The sequence below is a fragment of the Nesoenas mayeri genome (assembly GCF_963082525.1).
Source record: "Nesoenas mayeri genome assembly, chromosome: 11".
Taxonomy (NCBI): Eukaryota; Metazoa; Chordata; class Aves; order Columbiformes; family Columbidae; genus Nesoenas; species Nesoenas mayeri.
The window spans coordinates 21,466,376-21,483,122 of record NC_137563.1 but is presented as its reverse complement, the minus strand read 5'-3'; the positions used below and the strand labels follow the sequence as shown (position 1 = coordinate 21,483,122).

Sequence of the window (16,747 nt, the reverse complement as noted above, 5' to 3'; positions counted from 1 at the left end):
TCATCCTCAACAAGCTTGTGGATGGGACCAAGTTGAGTGACATGGTTGTTACTCTAGAGGGAAGGGATGCCAACCAGAGGGATCTTGACAGGCTAGAGAGGGAATCCAGGCGAACCTCGTGAAGTTCAACAAGGCCATATGCAAGGTCCTGCACCCGGGTCAGGGCAATCCCAAACATGGATATGGGCTGTGCCATGAGTGAATAGAGAGCAGCCCTGTGGTGGAGGATTTGGGCATATTGGTGGATGAAGAACTGAATATGAGCTGCCAATGCATGCTTGCAGCCCAGAAAGCCAGTTGTATCCTGGGCTGTATCAGAAGAAGGGTGGCCTGAAAGTCAGAGGAGGTGATTGTGCCCATCTACTCTGCCCCATGAGACTCCACCTGAAGTACAGTGTTTAGAAGTAGCGCCTCCAACATAGGAAAGACATGGACCTGCTCAGCTGGGTCCAGAGTAGTACACACAGATGATCAGGGATTTGAGCATCTCTCCTGGAGAAGGGGATGAGAGATTTGGGGTTTTTTATGCTAGAGAATAGAAGGCTCTTCAGAGACCTCAAGAAAGATGGGGAGAGACACTTTGTCAGGGAGTGCAGTGAAAAGAAGAGAGACAAAGTTTTTAAAATGAAAAAGGTTAGATGTGGATTAGATATTGGAAAGAAACTCTTCCCTGTGATGGTGGTGAGACACTGGAACAGGTCGTCCATAGAAGCTGTGGTTACCCCATCCTTGGAAGTGTTCAAAGATCAGCTGGAAGGGCCTTTGAGAAACCTTTTCTCATGGAAGGTGTCCTTGTCCACGTGAGGGGGGGTAGAACAAAATTATACTTAAGGTCCATTAGAATCAAAACCCATTCTGTGATTCACTGCTCATTCCAGTTATTATGAAGTGGGAGCAAAATATTTCAGATGAAAGGGGCAGGGACTCAATCACCAGCAAGGCTTTGGCAAGCAACAACTAATGGGAGCTTAGATGCTTCATGAGCAAGGAATGTTTGTGGCCCCATGGGGCAATAGGACACAGCATAAAAGCCTGGGCAGCTCCAGGCTCTGCATCCTCCTCTCTTGCCTCCCTTTCCTCCAGGAACGAGGTAAGCCTCTGTGCACTCCATCTCTCCCCATGGGCTGAACTGCTGTCATGGTGGCTACTCAAGTGGATCCTTGGGCTGCCTCAATGTGCACAGCAACAGAACTGTTGAAGGGCTGCCACCTCTTTCCCTTCTGATGGGCTGGCTGGGGAGAGCTGGGAAGAGGGAGGTTCTTTCAAGCACAAGGGGATGAATGGGGCTCAGCTGCAGGGAGATCTGTTGAGCAGAATTTCTGCTTTAGAGAGATGGTCTCTAACCAAATGGCCAAGTGCATCCAGTGCCTCCTTCCATGCAGCACTGCCTGTTCTGGAGATGGGGTGTGATCAGGCTCTCCACAGGGCCTCTAAATCCACTGAGCTGGGTCCTGTCCCAAAAGTGGTTCAGCCTTTCTGGACCATGCAACTCAGAGAGCACAGTGAGGGCCATGGCAGCTCTGTGCACACTGTATATTTTCAAGAGCTAATTTCATAGACATTTGTTCCACTCAGCCTATTTCTGCTGGAATTGGTGAATCAACCTTCATCTGGGCTTTTGCACTGGGTAATGTACGAGGAGGTCCTTGTGACATCAGCAATCAGTTAGGCACTTCTTTGGTCCTAGGCATTCAAATCTAGCTCTAAGCCGAGATGTTATACCTGTTGTACATGTCAGCAAGATGAGCTGGAGGCAATTTCTGTGCTCATAGTTACAAGGCTGGTGGAGGACAGTGAAGTGCATCTGCAGAGAGAAGTGAGGACAAGACAGAGAGACTGAAATTGTGTTGTCTCTGTGCTCTGTGTTTCAGCTTTGCCTCCCTCACCCAGAGATGTCTTGCTTCAGACCCTGTATCCCACCACCTTGTGGTTCCTTCGGCCCAACCCCACTTGCAAGCAGCTGCAGTGAGCCCTGTGTCGCCCGCTGTGGTGACTCGACGGTGGCCATTGAGGCCTCTCCAGTGGTGGTGACCCTGCCGGGCCCCATCCTCACTTCTTTCCCTCAGAACACAGTTGTGGGATCCTCTCTGTCAGCTGCTGTTGGGAGCTCCCTCAGCACTGGGGGAGTTCCCATCTCTTCTGGGGGCTCCCTTGGTCTGGGGGGGTCAGGGCTGTGTCTGCCTCCCCCCCGCTGCCGTCTGAACTGCTGAACCTGCTGCATCGTCCCTTCTGGAGCAGGAAGAATGATGGGGACGGCATAGCAGGAGTGTGGCCAGGCCTTGCAGATGGGCTGGGTGTCCTCACGCCAGCTGGCAGGAGGGACCTGTGCCCACGGCTCCTGGCTGCACGTCCGGGCTCGCTGTGCCTCCTCTGGCTCTGCTTTGCTCTGAGCTCCTTGAGAAAGGGCTCGTTCTCTTCTGCTTTGCTGAACCTCCTGGTGCTGGGGGAGGGTGCTGGAGTCAGGCACTGCTCTTGCTGGGCTGGGATTGCCAGCAGGTGGAGCAGAAGGGGGAAAGGCAAGCACTTTGTGTTTCCAGCTTGTCCTTGGGAAATGGGCTGTTCTCTGTGTTCCCCTGAACCCTGCAGATGTGTTTCTTGGTCTGTGTTCTGTGCCACTGCATTTGTTCCTTCTCATTAAAGACTTTGTGCAGCATAGCTGGAGACTCATGGTGGTTTGTCCTCCTCCTCTGTCAGTTGTTCAACCACTGCAAGAAAGACAGAGAACCTGCTCCTTCCATGACAATGACTGTGTCCCCATGCAGAAACAGTGCCAGGGTGGGTGGAATTCCCTGACAGGATACCAGAACACCAAAAATAAGCAAGTAGGCCAGAGAAAGGCAGGAAAACATCAGAGAAATGGATTTCACAAGAAGCGACGATGGGAGAGGAAATCAACTTAATGCCAGAAACAACGGTGGTCAAGATGGGGAAAGGTTCCCAGCAAGGCTTTAGATTCTCCATCTTAGAAAATGTCCAACAGCCAACCAGACAAGGCCCTCAACAGCCTCCTCTTCTTGACTCTGCTTTGAGCCAGGCTTGGCCTGCATGATCTGCACCTCAGCTCTTGTGTGATTTGCTGAGCCGCTGCTGGATCCCCCATCCAGAAGCAGCCATCAGGAACAAGGGAGCTGAGACGGGGCAGGGCCAGAGCTCGGGAAAGCTGCAGAGGTTTGTTGGGCAGAGGGCAGGAGAAAGGGCACTGGTGCCAGTCCCAGGGCTGGGAGCACAGGAGAGGAGGGCTGATGGGAATGCATTAAAGAAGTGACCCAACAGCAGGGCTGTGGAGGTGTGTGCATGCTGAGGAAAGCTCTGAGAGAGCTAAAACTTGAGGTCCCACTGAGATTTGAACTCAGATTGCTGGATTCAGAATCCAGAGTGCTCACCATCACACCATGGGACATGCTGAACACCTGTTGTCTTTCTCCTGTGGCCACACCGGTGCAGCCATATGGTCCTGGGTGAGCCTGGCACTCTCTCCAGTTCCCTGGCCATCACCAAGTACAAACGCTCTTCCTCCAGGCCCACCAGGCACCCACTGCTCACAGGGCTTTTCAAGGGAATGCCAGAGCTCTTTGCACAAGCCTGACATGCCTTCTGTTACAAGATCCAGGCTGCTAAGCCCTAAGAATCTCGCTTTCTGTTTGTAAGACCTGGTTATGAAGTTTCCAGCTTAAGTTCTTCAACATTGCCCCTCACAGAGTGCATTGATAGCCCAGAGATGGGTGGTTTGATGCTCTCTGCTGCAGCTTCCCTGCACCCCCATGTTGGAGACCTTGCATGATCTGGACTGCATTCCTTTGCTAGGATTGTCTTGGCTGACTTCAAACCCTGGTCCTTTCTTCCAGGACACACTGTTCCCTTCAGTCCCAAAGTGGCCTCTCCTTCAGTGAGAATGGCATTCATCTCCTAAGGCTGTTCCAGACTCCTTCACACCAGGCTCCTTTACCTGCACGAGCAGCATGCATCTTCCCTCTGCTCTTTCCCACTCTTTTTGTTCCTTCCTCCTCTCTCAGCCTGGCTTTTTCTGCCCTTTCTCAAATATGTCTTCACAGAGGGGCCACACACATTGCTGATGGCTCAGCTTTATGGTGCAGCAGGTGCTCTGCAGAGCTGGAACTGTCCGCATCCCAAGCTGGTCTTCCCCTTCCCTCTTGACACAGAGGTGGTTCCCACACTAACAGGCTTGTCCTCCTCCCCAGCTGCAGAACCCTGATGGTCCCCTCTTGTGTCTGGGAAGCTGGGGACTGAGCTGCCTGGTGGGAAGGGAGAAACAGGAGTGTCCCCAGGACATCCCCTACCTGTTTTTGGGAACTCTGTGTTGTGATCTGGCTGCTGGTCCACAGAATTCCAGAATGTGAGGGGTTGGAAGGGACCTGAAAAGATCATCCAGTGCAATCTCCCCACCGGAGCAGGAACATCCATATGGGTTTACACAGGAAGGTGTCCAGGTGGGTTTTAATGTCTGCAGAGAAGGAGACTCCACAACAGCCCTGGGCAGCCTCTTCCAAGCTCTGGAAGCCTCACTGGGATGAAGTTCCTTGTGTACCAGTTTGAACCCATTACCCTTTGTCTTACCATTGGTTGTCACCGAGAAGAGCCTGGCTCCATCTTCCTGACACTAACTCTTCATATAATTGTAAACATTAATAAGGTCACCCCTCATTCTCCTCCAAACTAAAGAGACCCAGGTCCCTCCTTAGGGAGATGTTCTGCTCCCTTAATGATCTCTGCCTTGCTGATGGGCACTTTGCAAGTGGTGCCTGCAGAGAAAGCAAAGGAGAAAGTGTCAGTGGCAGAGAGAGGGGGCTCAGAAGGGAGACAGCCCTGGGCAGCCCTGGGTGTCCAGAGGGCAGGAGGGCAGCAGTGCAGGGAGCAGCTGGTGGACGCTGCAAGGGAGAGGCAGTGTCTGGTGGGGCTGGAGCGAGGCCAAAAGTCAAGTAGCAGAGGATGGTTTCGATCCATCGACCTCTGGGTTATGGGCCCAGCACGCTCCCGCTGCGCCACTCTGCTCCCCCCAGCAGCTCTGCAGGGACCTCCCAGCCCTGCCTGACGCTGCCTGGACCTGCCAGCACCAGCGCTGCTGCTCGGGCCTCCTGCCCTCCTCTTCCCTGCACCCATCACCAGGCTGCATCGAGCTCTCCCTGCAAACATCTGTGCCCCCACACTAGGGCTGGCAAGTGAAGGGCCTTGCTTTGTCCTTCTCCCCTCTTCGGCAACCCTCGCTGTACATACAGACTGGGGGACCAGTTGCTGGAGAGCAGGTCCACGGAGAAGGAACTCGGGGTTCTGACGGCAAGTTGAACATGAACCAACAGTGTGCCCTGGCAACCAAGATGTCCAACCGTATCCTGGGGTGCATCCAGGTGAGGGAGGGGACTGTCCCGCTCTGCTCTGCACTGGAGCCGCCTCACCTGAGACACTGTGTGCAGGGCTGGGTGCCATGGGATAAAGAAGATATGAAGTTACTAGAGAGTGTGCAGAAGAGGGCTAAAAAGTTGGTGAAGGGTTTGGAGAGGAAGCCAAATGAAGAGCAGCTGAAGTCTCTGGGTTTGTTCAGCCTGGAGGACACTGATGAATAAAGTCCACTGGAGTCTCTATGTGATCTCTTGAATTACTTTGGAAGATACAGCCCTGTATTTACCCTAATCTCAGCCACAGGTGATTCCTCCTCCTTTCCCCATTGACTGACGTACTTGGAGCATACAAGATTTGCCATCTGCCTTTCATATTCAGCCAGCAACATCCCCTATGTTAACTGATTCCTGTTAACTGATTGGTTAAACCTGTAAGTTTTAGCTTGGAGAAGAGGAGACTAAGGGATGACCTCATTAATGGTTATCAATATGGAAAGGGGCAGTGTCAGGAGGATGGAGCCAGGCTCTTCTGGGTGACAACCAGTGACAGGACAAGGGGCAATGGGTGCAAACTGGAACACAGGAGGTTCCACTGAATTCTGAGAAGAAACTTGTTCGACGTGAGGGTGTCAGAGCCTGGCCCAGGCTGCCCAGGGGGGTTGTGGAGTCTCCTTCTGTGCAGACATTCCAACCCGCCTGGACACCTTCCTGTGTAACCTCATCTGGGTGTTCCTGCTCCATGGGGGGATTGCACTGGATGAGCTTTCCAGGGCCCTTCAACCCCTCATATTCTGTGATTCTGTAATAAGTCTGTTGCACACCATTTTGTCAAGATATGGGTCTGGTCACCATTGTAAAAGGCAAGAAGATAAATATATCAGCAACTTAAGGAGCGGAAAGGGGAGTATCCATCCCTGATGGATACAGAGAGAAACATAGGGACAGAAGATGAGGGAAAGGCTGAGGTAATAAATGCCATCTTTGCCTCAGTCTTCAGTAGTTCAGAAGGGTTGTGCTCCAGGTACCCAGACCTCTGAGCCAGAAGACAGGCATGGAGAGCAGAATCAAAACCGAAGAATCCAAGGATAAATGGTTAGTGGCCTGCTACACTGCTTGGATATCCACAAGCCTATGGGGCCAGATGAGATACACCAAAGGGTGCTGAGGGAGCTGGTGGAGGTGATCGCTCTATGTACAACAGTGCCACAATGGTGAGGTGGGAGGCACAGGTGGAGAAGGGCTTCCATCTTCCTTCCTGGGACCGGACTTTATGGAAGATGAAGCAGATGATGGAGAGGCAGGAGAGGACTATGAGGGTAAAGGGGCAACAGATGTGGTAATGACATTGAGGAGGGTCATGTTGAGGCTGGTACTACTACAAGCCAAATTCAACAGTGGCTTGATGTCACAGAAGAAGTGATGAATGTGGTTGTGGCCACAGAAAGTCAGCTGAGAGGTCATGACTGAGTGTATCATGGCATGCACAAAACCAATGGACCAGCTGGCCGTGGCCAGCAGCAGACAAGTCTGGGGGCTCATGACAAGGGTGTAGCGCAAAGGATTGCAGATGGCCACATAGCGGTCATAGGCCATGGTGGCCAGTAGCACAGCCTCAGTGCTGCCCAGGAAGTGGAAGAAGTGAAGCTGGGCCAAGAACCCACCAAAAGAGATGGGCTGATGTCCAAAGAGAAGGCCAGTCAACATCTTGGGAACAGTGACTGTGGAGTAGATGATGTCCAGGCAGGACAAGTTCCCCAGGAAGAAGTACATTGGTGTGTGAAGACGGGGCTCAGCTATCACCATGGTCACAATGGCACCATTTCCCAGAAGACTGGTCGAGTAGAGCAACAGGAAGAAGACAAAGAAAAAGTGCTGCGACCTCTGTATATCACAGAAGCCCAGAAGGATGAACTCGGTGAGCTCAGTCTGGTTCAGCATTGCTAGAACAGTAAGAAGCAAAAGCAAAATGCCAACGTTCCACTGTTGTGAACAGCAAGAGCATTACAAAAGTTCAGACGTAATCAAACAGAAATGAAACTAACATGGACAAAACCAACTTGAATGTAGTCTTCTCCTATTTCTGTTTACAACCAAGAAAATCTTAAAATAAAGTTCCACCTATGCATAACAGCAGAATATGTAAGATGTCAAACAGGGCTGCTTTCTCACATTCACCCACATTCATATTTCAGTTGTCCTCATCTGTAACTTCCTGCTGCAACCCATGATCTCATAATGTGAATCACTCTTGATGCTTTCTTTCCAGTATTGTGCCTACATTTCATTAAGTCAATTTAACTTTCACATTTTTCATGGTTACCATCTCTTACAGATAATTCTTCCATCTCAAAAATTGCACATCTTCCAATTTTCTATCAACAGCCAGCTTCAAGGTACCATACAGTCATCAGCGTTTCTGATGAGAATAAAGGAAGAGGCTGCCTGAGCTTGTGATCACAAACTGGTTTTGCTATTGGACTGTATACTTTGCCTGAAGAATGTCTCTTGGTTGCTCAGCAGCAGATGAATGGGACAAAAGGCAAGATCTCATCTCTCGCAATACTGTGATGGAGCAAGACTGAACTTGCAGGAGATAAGTTACCTGGTGCAGGTTCCAGACGAACAGGCTCATCCCACTGAAAGTCGATCATACTGCCCAACGAGACAACACGGTCAGTTCTGTCACCATCATTAGTCTTCTGAAATGCAAATGAGTACACACTTGCTTTCAATTTTTTTTTTCATAAAGAACAAAGAACAAAGTCCTGACATTATTTTAGTAGAGCCAGTAGGCACAGCTATTTCTGGATTACAACAGAGACTGCAAATCTTACAAGATGAGTAGTTTTCTCTGTACATTCAGTACAGTGATGACTAAAATTTATCAGTCCAACTAATGAAAAAATAATGACTTTCAAAATACATCTTTTAAAGAGGTTAAAACATATATAGGTACATTTCACAGTCTTTCTCATCCATTCTGTTGTACTATACACCTCTATTGAAAATAGGTGATTTTTGAAAGCCGTTATGAGAGGTCTCCAGCCCTATCACTCCTTTTCTCATGCTTCCTTACCTTAGTTTTTCAGCATGAAAACAGGAAACAAACAGGGAACTTCCAAACTGATTTCACCATAAAAGATCATGAGCATGTTGCACACATGCGTCACTCTGGAACACTGACCATATTTCTCTGAAAATGCCTTTAGTCTGATCTTTGAACAAGCTCTATTGGAAACATTAGAAGTGATAATATTACAGCCTTATCAACCTTTTAGTGAGTCACCTGCACTGCAAGAGTTAGAGATGCCATTCTCTGTGCAATACCAATGCTTCAGTTTCTTCCATGTGATTTGCCACCTTTAGGCTCCAAAGCCCTCCTCATTGAAATGCATCTGCAGAAAGACAGCATTTCATTCAGGTGTGTTCCACTACCTCCTCTGGTTCTGCCTGTTTTTCTCAGCCAACCACGGGTGATCTAATCCCTTTCCTCTCTTCCTTCTAAACGTCTTTTTTTCTTCTGTTTCTAGCACTTCCCTTCTGTTTCCCAGATGCTGACTAATATTTTCTCTGATTAACTGATGCACACATCCAGTCAAAAGAAAATAGCTTTTCCAAACCTCTCTTTAATTTTCAACTTTATTGTTATTATTTTTAAACTAACTTCAACACAAATGCAAAGACAAATTTTTCATCATGAAGTTTCATATTTTTCCCGCTATATAAATTGCATAATATTAAAACAGATAATTTTACACAATCCTCATCTCACTGTCAATCAGCACTTTTCTCATTGCAGTAGGGCCCTTTGATTGAGAGCCAGGAAGCAAAGCTGAGGACAAAACAATGTATTTTGTGGAGTTAAGAGTGTTTCTACTCTCCTTATTTCTGTGGTATCTCCTTGGCATTCTTGTAGCTGAGAGATCAATGCTGCAGCTGTGATGACAATGACTACTGTGAGTTCTCAGGGGCTGGTAGCTATTTGGGTAGGATGCAAGGAGCAAACTTTGCAACTGTTACCAGAAATCTCTGATGACCAAATTAGAGGAGCAATATATCAACAACAATTGTTGAACGTGCAAAATATCAACAACATCATGTGGGAATTAAATTTCCTATTGCTTTGATCAGTCTCCTGAGATGAGTTTTCTGAATCAATGGGGAATTGCACAGCAACGTAGTGTGTAGATGAGCACCTGCGAAGTAGAAGAGTGAAAATAAAGCAGCCCACAGAGAATAGATAATAACAAAACCTTCCCAAAACTAACCAAACCAACCAACTCACCTTCAGCCCTCCTTCCAAAAAAACATCTTCTCCCAGTTTTGTGTCATTGGTGAACTTACTTAAAACTCCATTAAGTCCTGCGTTTAAGTTGTTTATGAAGATATCTGGCCCTAAGAGGGATGCCTGTAGAACTCCATAGTGGCTGCTCACCAGCCCAACAAAAACCTGTTTACTAGAACCCTTTGAGCCTGACCCATCAGCCCAATTCTTGCCCACTGCATGGTTCTCTGGGAACCCCCAGGGCCCACCTTTTGTGTTCTACACCAAAAGGAAGAAAGCATGACATCTCTGCTTGTCTGTGTCCCTGTTTATGAAGTGATCATGCTCACCAAGCCGTGAGTACGGGTATGAGATCCAGATTCAGTTGCCTAAATGGAGATCTGCAGTGCAGTTCTTGACAAGATAAGGTATCCTAGCATGATGGATGTGACCCAGAACTTAATATAGTCCCTTCTTCTTCTGTGATGATATTTAGACCCCAGCTGGCACACTCCATGGGGCATAAACCATTTCTGTACACCTGTGTACACATAACTAAAAACCAGTCCTAGACTGTCTCTATAAAGGACAAAAACAAAGGCACTTCCCAGTGCCATCCCAGTTGTCTCCATAACTACTTTGTACAGGATGATCACTGTCTGGAGGTGCTTGTAGTTTATCATTTTACCGGGACATAAAAAGTGATGTCAGGTTCTTCTTAAGTTATATCAGAGTCGCATGACATTCAGGAACTACGCTGTTAGGCCAGGATTTGCTTGGAATTCTAGATCACTAATGCTTTTTTTCCATCTTCTTCTCTGTTGAGTCTTCTTTCTTGATGAAATGTGGTTCTTAATGGGCCAGATATGACTTCTGCACAAAGTATGCCAGCAGGTGTATGTAACTCACATGGTTGTGCTTTGAAGCTGTGCAGAAACAACACTTTGTCATGTACAGGCTGCCTTCCCTTCCAACAGCAACAAAAAGTGTGTCAGCATGGAATCTTCCTCTGGCTAGAGGGTCCTTCCTTTCTATTCACTGATGAATCAGCTGAAGAACAGCTCATAGAGGATTTCCATTTTATTTTATGTTAGACACATTATAATTAGTAGTAGTAGGAGTGTATTAGTTTATTTTGTTATTTTATTAAGCTGTTTTTATGCCAGTCCATGAGTTTCCCCTTTCCCTTTTGCTTCTCTCCCCTGTTTGGAAAGGGAGGACAGGTGGACTGAGCGAGCAGCTGTCATGGTTTTGATTGCTCGCTGGGGTTAAGCCACAACAGCTTGGAAAAGGTTCACCTCATGAGTTGCTCCATCACCTTCCCTGAGACCAAGGTGAAGCTGGGCAGCCTGTAGTTCTCCATGTCCTCCTTCTTGTCCTTTTCAAAGACAGGAGTGACATTTCCATTCCTTCGGTCCTCAGACATCTCCCCCAGTCACAGTGAGCATACAAAGATTCTGCAGAGTGGCCTCATGATGACATCAGCCAGCTCCCTCAGCACTCATGGGAGCATCCCATCAGGGTTTGTGGACTTATGTATGTCCGGTATTCCCTGCCGTGATCTTCTTTCACCAAGGATATGACATCCATGCTCCAGACTCTGCCCCTGACCTCTAGGGTCTGGGATTCCTGAAGCCTGGTCTTGCTAGTAAACACCAAGGACAAGGCGGCATTCAGTACATCCACCTTTTCCGTGTCCTGTGTCACCAGGTCCCCCAACTCATTCAGCAATGGGCCCGCATTTTCCTGTGTCTGCCTTTTGTCACCTGTGTACTTACAGAAGCCTTTCTTGCTGTCTTTGACATCCCTGGCCAGATTCAATTCCATTTCAGCTTTGGCTTTCATAACCGAGTCTATTGCATGCTCAGACAGAGCATGAACATTTGAAAAATAAGAATTCTTAATTATCTCATGCACTTTCACCATGCAAACTGGCAGATTGATGCTTCAGAGAACATATCTGTGTGGCTGATGAAAAATCCCTTTAGCCATGCAAAACACGCACACACACCACACACTGCGGGAATGCTCTGAAGAGGCAGGCAGAGCCCAGGAGCGCTTGAGGCTCAGGAGGGGGATGGAGCAAGTGTTCAGAGCTGTTGCAAAAGAAACCAAAATCATCTCAATATGAAAGGAAAATGGAGGGTTTATTTGTTTGGTTTATTTGTTTGGTTTTGGTTTTTTGGTTTTTTTTTTTTGACAAACGAGCAAAAACTCTAACAGGCAGTTGTACTTAAGGAAAAGCAAACAGAGCAGGGCAAAATTCATTTTAGGATTATGTTAAAGTAACATATCTTGAGCATTTATTAGGGTCAGTATGAATTGCTCGTGATGGCAATTTGTAAGTGATCTCCCTGAGTTGGAAGCTTTTCCTCTTGTTTTCTCCCCCGTCCTGTCCTGTCCTGTCCTGTTGAGGAGGGGGAGTGAGCGAGCGGCTGCGTGGGAGCCTGGCAGCCGCCCAAAGCCAGGTCACCACACACGGATAAAGACATTTCCATTCACGTGGATGAGACAAAGAGAGAATTCACAGAAATGAGAAAGCCATGTAACCTGTGACAGAGCAGCAGCAAGATGAGATCCTGCTGCACACAGTGCATGGTCAGGGAGTCGGGACTCAACTAAACCCTCTTTGCAACAGGGAAATATTAATGGCTCCTCTGTGATGTTTCCCAACTGCACTGGTACAACTTCTCCCACTTGACTCATCTTCTTAGTTATTTCAGGATGCAAACCCAGGCTTTACAGAGTTGATTAAGTGTTAAATACCTCAGTCTTGAATTCACATCACCTAATTTTTCCCCTCTAACTTACATGGAGCTACCACACCCTCATGAAGAGTGCTTCAGATGACCAGCAAACATCTACCAAAAGAAATCTATGATTTCCAGAATAAAGTGGCCTAAAAATAGCTGTTATTCTATGGCTTGTTGTATTTAGGGCCATGTAACACATTGGTATCTTATTACAATGCTCTATATTCATAACACCATTGCTACTCAAGAATTCATTATGATCTTTTAGAAGAATTTTCAGCTACTGTGAAACATACATCAAATTCCATTTTTTCCCCCCAAATATTAGTCAACTAGAGAAGAAAAAGAAAAAAGAATACCCTGTTATTTCTGTTAACTATTTTTTTTTCCTTACTCATACAATTCTGAACATGTGGAAGGAAACACTGCAAATACTATAATTAGATTACTAGTGTGTCATAAAACATACTGCACATTCATTTAGGCCAAAGATATTAAAACAAAAAGATCACTTAACACATGATCTCATCATCCTAAGAAGTTGCTGTCTGGAGATCTGATCCTACTGGGAGCAAGTGAAAATTCAAATACTTCCACCCATTTGCTGTCAGAGCCTTTGGAATCAGAGACAAGATGCAACCTCTTACAGATGAAATCAAAGTGATGTTCCTTTCCCTTTTTCTCTCTAGTCATAACTTCTCATCCTCTCTGCCTTGAGAATTATTGCCTCTGCTGAAGAGAGAGAGAAAACTCTACCCGTTGTAGTAAGATAAGGTAATATTTCTGTTCCTCATTCTTACTTGATTCTTACTTGATTCCTATGGCAGAACCAAGACATAAGTGTGTTTCCATGGTTTATTTTTTCTCATTCGAAGCTGGAACTGTTATTATGACATACAAGGGGAATCCATCTCACCTGCCTTTAGGAACCAGAAGTGCAGATTTTTAACTCTGAATTAGCCACTCAAACAAGAGAAATAGGAACCTCCGAGGCATCAGTGATTAATATTATCTGAGATGCCTACGGAGGTGAAACAGTAATTATACTGACAGTATTTTATTTCTATTGTCTATAGAAAATGTTGGCAACTGTAGCTGCCTATTTTGCTGATAAATGTGTTGATTAAGGGAATCACAGCATCCATACTCTTTCACCTCCTCCCGCCCCTTTTCCCTTTCATCTTTGTCTTTCAAAAATCAGCCAAGTATATTTTGGCTGAAACAGTCCAGGAAGTTTCCCAGAGAAATAATGCTGTGAGCAGATCTGCTGAGACGATAAATCCCAGAAAATGGTAGCCAGGTGTAGATGCTGGCAGCCACGTTCATGTGGGCAGCCGTTGGTACGCTGAGCATCATGTTACTTCCCAGAGCTTACCTTGAATGAATACTCAGAATACGGATTTTATATGATTTGATGAAACAAAAGTAAGTGAGTGAACACTTTTCTGAATTTAAAGCTGTTTAGGTTTGGATTGTATTTTGCAGGGTTAACAGTGAAAATAACACAGGTGGATCACTTCTGCTTGAGTCAGACCAGGAGGTGGGAAGCCACAGGATCTCCATATCACCTGGCTTAGAGCACCAATAATATTTCAGTTAATTCCAGCTATCAAAAAACTAGGCCATTGTATACTCATTTCATTATTAATGATCCTCCAATCCTGGCATCCTTGGACATCCACCTTAGAAGGAAATAAATGGTGCTTCTGTCTCGTGCTGTATTTCCCACCATTCAATACAAACCAGTTCCAAGATGACTGGTTCACATTTAGACGCCTGCAGACATTTAGATGCTGAAATTTACTGAGAGACATCCAGCCCATCCACAGTCAATTCTTCTGTCACAATATAGATGCCACTCTTACACTAAGGTGACCTGCCCTTTGGAAGGATTCATTTCTTTCCATATAAAATAAAGACAGAATGGTTATTGGAAATTTGAATGTCTATTTTCTGTTTATCTAAATATGAGAAGATGCATCCGAGCCTGTGACTGTTAAAGATGATCTTGAAGAGGTTGCCCAGCTGAGATATTTTTCCACTGGGGTCACTGTCATATCCAATCCAAGTTTCATCTCATTCATATTTTAAGCTCCATTTTACTTGCAAGTGTAGCAATTCCTGAGACCACAACTCTGTCACAAGCTACTAACTCTTTTGTTGTGTGTTTTGTTTTGCTTTTTCTCTTCTAGGACAGAACCTGTTGAGGAAATGAAGCCAGGAAACCAAACCATCGCTACTCACTTCTTCCTTTCGGGGTTTGCCTTCCATGGCAAGATGCAGCTCCTGTTTTTCATGCTGATTTCCATCATGTTCCTGGCCACGTTGATAGGGAACTCTCTAATTGTCGTGATCACAACCGTTGACCCTGTCCTACACACGCCCATGTACTACCTCCTAAAGAATCTTGCCTTGACAGAAATCTGCTACAGCCTCACCATTGTCCCCAAGATGCTTGCAATTCTGCTGGCGGAGAGAAAAGTGATTTCCTTCACAGCTTGCGCCTTGCAGCTCAACTGCGTTATTCTTTTTGTCACCTGTGAGTGTTTCCTCTTAGGAGCAATGGCTTATGACCGGCAAGCGGCAATATGCCACCCGTTGCATTATGCCACCATGATGAACAGGGATCGCTCCTTCAAGATGGCCATTGGGTCTTGGCTGTGTGGTGTCCCTGTGGCTCTGGGCTTCACCACATGGTTATTTACCCTGCCCTTCTGTGGGAGAAACACAGTTGATCATTTCTTTTGTGATATTTCTCCTTTGCTGAAGCTAGTGTGTGCAGACACAGCCTTCTTTGAACTACTGGTTTTTATTGCTATTGTCCTAATAGTGATGATTCCCTTTTCTCTCATAGCCGTCTCCTACCTTTGCATTATCCATGCTGTTCTTCAGATCCCCTTGGCTGTGGGCCAGAGGCGAGCCTTTTCCACCTGTGCAGCTCACCTGGTGGTTGTGACTCTTTTCTACAGCACAACTGGCATCATTCACCTGCGACCCAAGTCCAGCCTCTCATCCGACATGAAGAAAATGGTTTCCCTGTCTTACACAGTGGTCACTCCCATGCTCAACCCCATCATCTACAGCCTGAGGAACCAGGAAGTCAAGCAAAGCCTGAGGACGTGTATTGACAAGTGGTTACTCGGGAAGCAGATGACTGTTTTTTCGCTCTCCAGGTGATAGATTCCGTGTACATGCAAAGATTACAGGTGTTTCCCTAATGGAAAAAAATAAATGGTATTTATGAATGAAGATAAATGCTTTTCAAAAGACCTGTGCTATTTGAGCAATTCTTTGCAGTTAAATCCTTGAAATATTTGGCCTTTTTTACTTGGCATATTGGGATAAATTATAGTTCTTGTACCTCGGGCCTTGCAAACAAAGAAGTAAATCTTGCTCAGAGTAGGAATATTACCAAAGAAAATTGTAAAATTCTTACCCTCCTCCCCTCTCCTTCCATGTCCATTAAACAGACAAGCTCTCCGCCTTGGGAAACAGATGTTTGTTTTCCTCTCTATCAATGCAAAAGTTCTAGCCTGGATCGTTTCCCCCTCAAGAAAGAACCCTCAATAATGCGTTGAGAATCAAGTTAGTAGCTCATGATTGGAGGGAAGGAGCCGTGTCTCCTGCAAGTGTCCCTGCTACTGGAGGGAGAGACTGGGTTCTAGTCTAGACTTGATCTGATTTGTTTCCACTCAGAACAAAGATCTCTTTCCCAAACTAGCTAGTAACTTGCTCAGTTCAGGACAGAAAGGGGAAGCTGAAACACCGCCAGCTCACTGCAGTAGCTTTGTTCCCTGCAACCCAGTTCCCTTCTCATGTAGATTGAGGGAAAGCTGAGGGAGGGGATGGATCCATAACTCATTGAACCTGGTACTTTCTGTCTGATTCTTTCTCTGGCTTGCCAGAGGGAGTGTTCATTAAAGTGAAATGTAACTTGTGCTTCTATTTTCTCTCAGCTTATTTTGATCTCATTTGAATCCCAATTCTAGAATTGCTTATACCAAGCAGCATTTTCTCTTCCAATTTGTATCATTAATACCTAATGTACATCACTGTAGGAGACAGGGGAATGAAGGAGTGAAGTTTAGCCTGGGAAGAATAAGGAGAGGTGGGAGAAGATGTTTTTGTTTTGTCTTTGTTTCTCACCATCCAATCTATTTTAATTGGCAAAAAATTGATTAATTTTCCCCTGTTAGCCTGTTTTGCCTTTGATGGTAATCAGTCAATGATCTTCGCGTTCTTACCTCAAGAGATTTTTTGCCATATTTTCTTCTCCTGGCCCATTCTGTTGAGGAGGGGATGTGAGAGAACAGCTGGGTGGGAGTCCAGCTGCAGCCCAAGGACAATCCACTACAGTAGTAAATGTAACGAGTGTT

At 46.3% G+C, this 16,747-nt stretch overlaps 1 protein-coding gene and 1 pseudogene across 2 annotated transcripts; one reads left to right on the top strand and one right to left on the bottom strand.

The window, feature by feature from the left end:
• Nucleotides 1–6,483: 6,483 nt before the first annotated feature.
• LOC308044758 (olfactory receptor 12D1-like) lies at nt 6,484–7,292 on the bottom strand (annotated as a pseudogene). Its single transcript has one exon. The product of its transcript is annotated as an olfactory receptor 12D1-like (transcript).
• Nucleotides 7,293–10,011: 2,719 nt separating this feature from the next.
• On the top strand, nt 10,012–15,548 carry LOC308044757 (olfactory receptor 10A7-like; the record flags this gene model as incomplete). The annotated part of the gene is made up of 2 exons (XM_080351623.1): nt 10,012–10,046; nt 14,564–15,548. The coding sequence occupies 2 exons, from the start codon at nt 10,012–10,014 to the stop codon at nt 15,546–15,548; spliced, it is 1,020 nt and encodes a 339-aa protein (XP_080207749.1).
• Between the last annotated feature and the right edge of the window lie 1,199 nt (nt 15,549–16,747).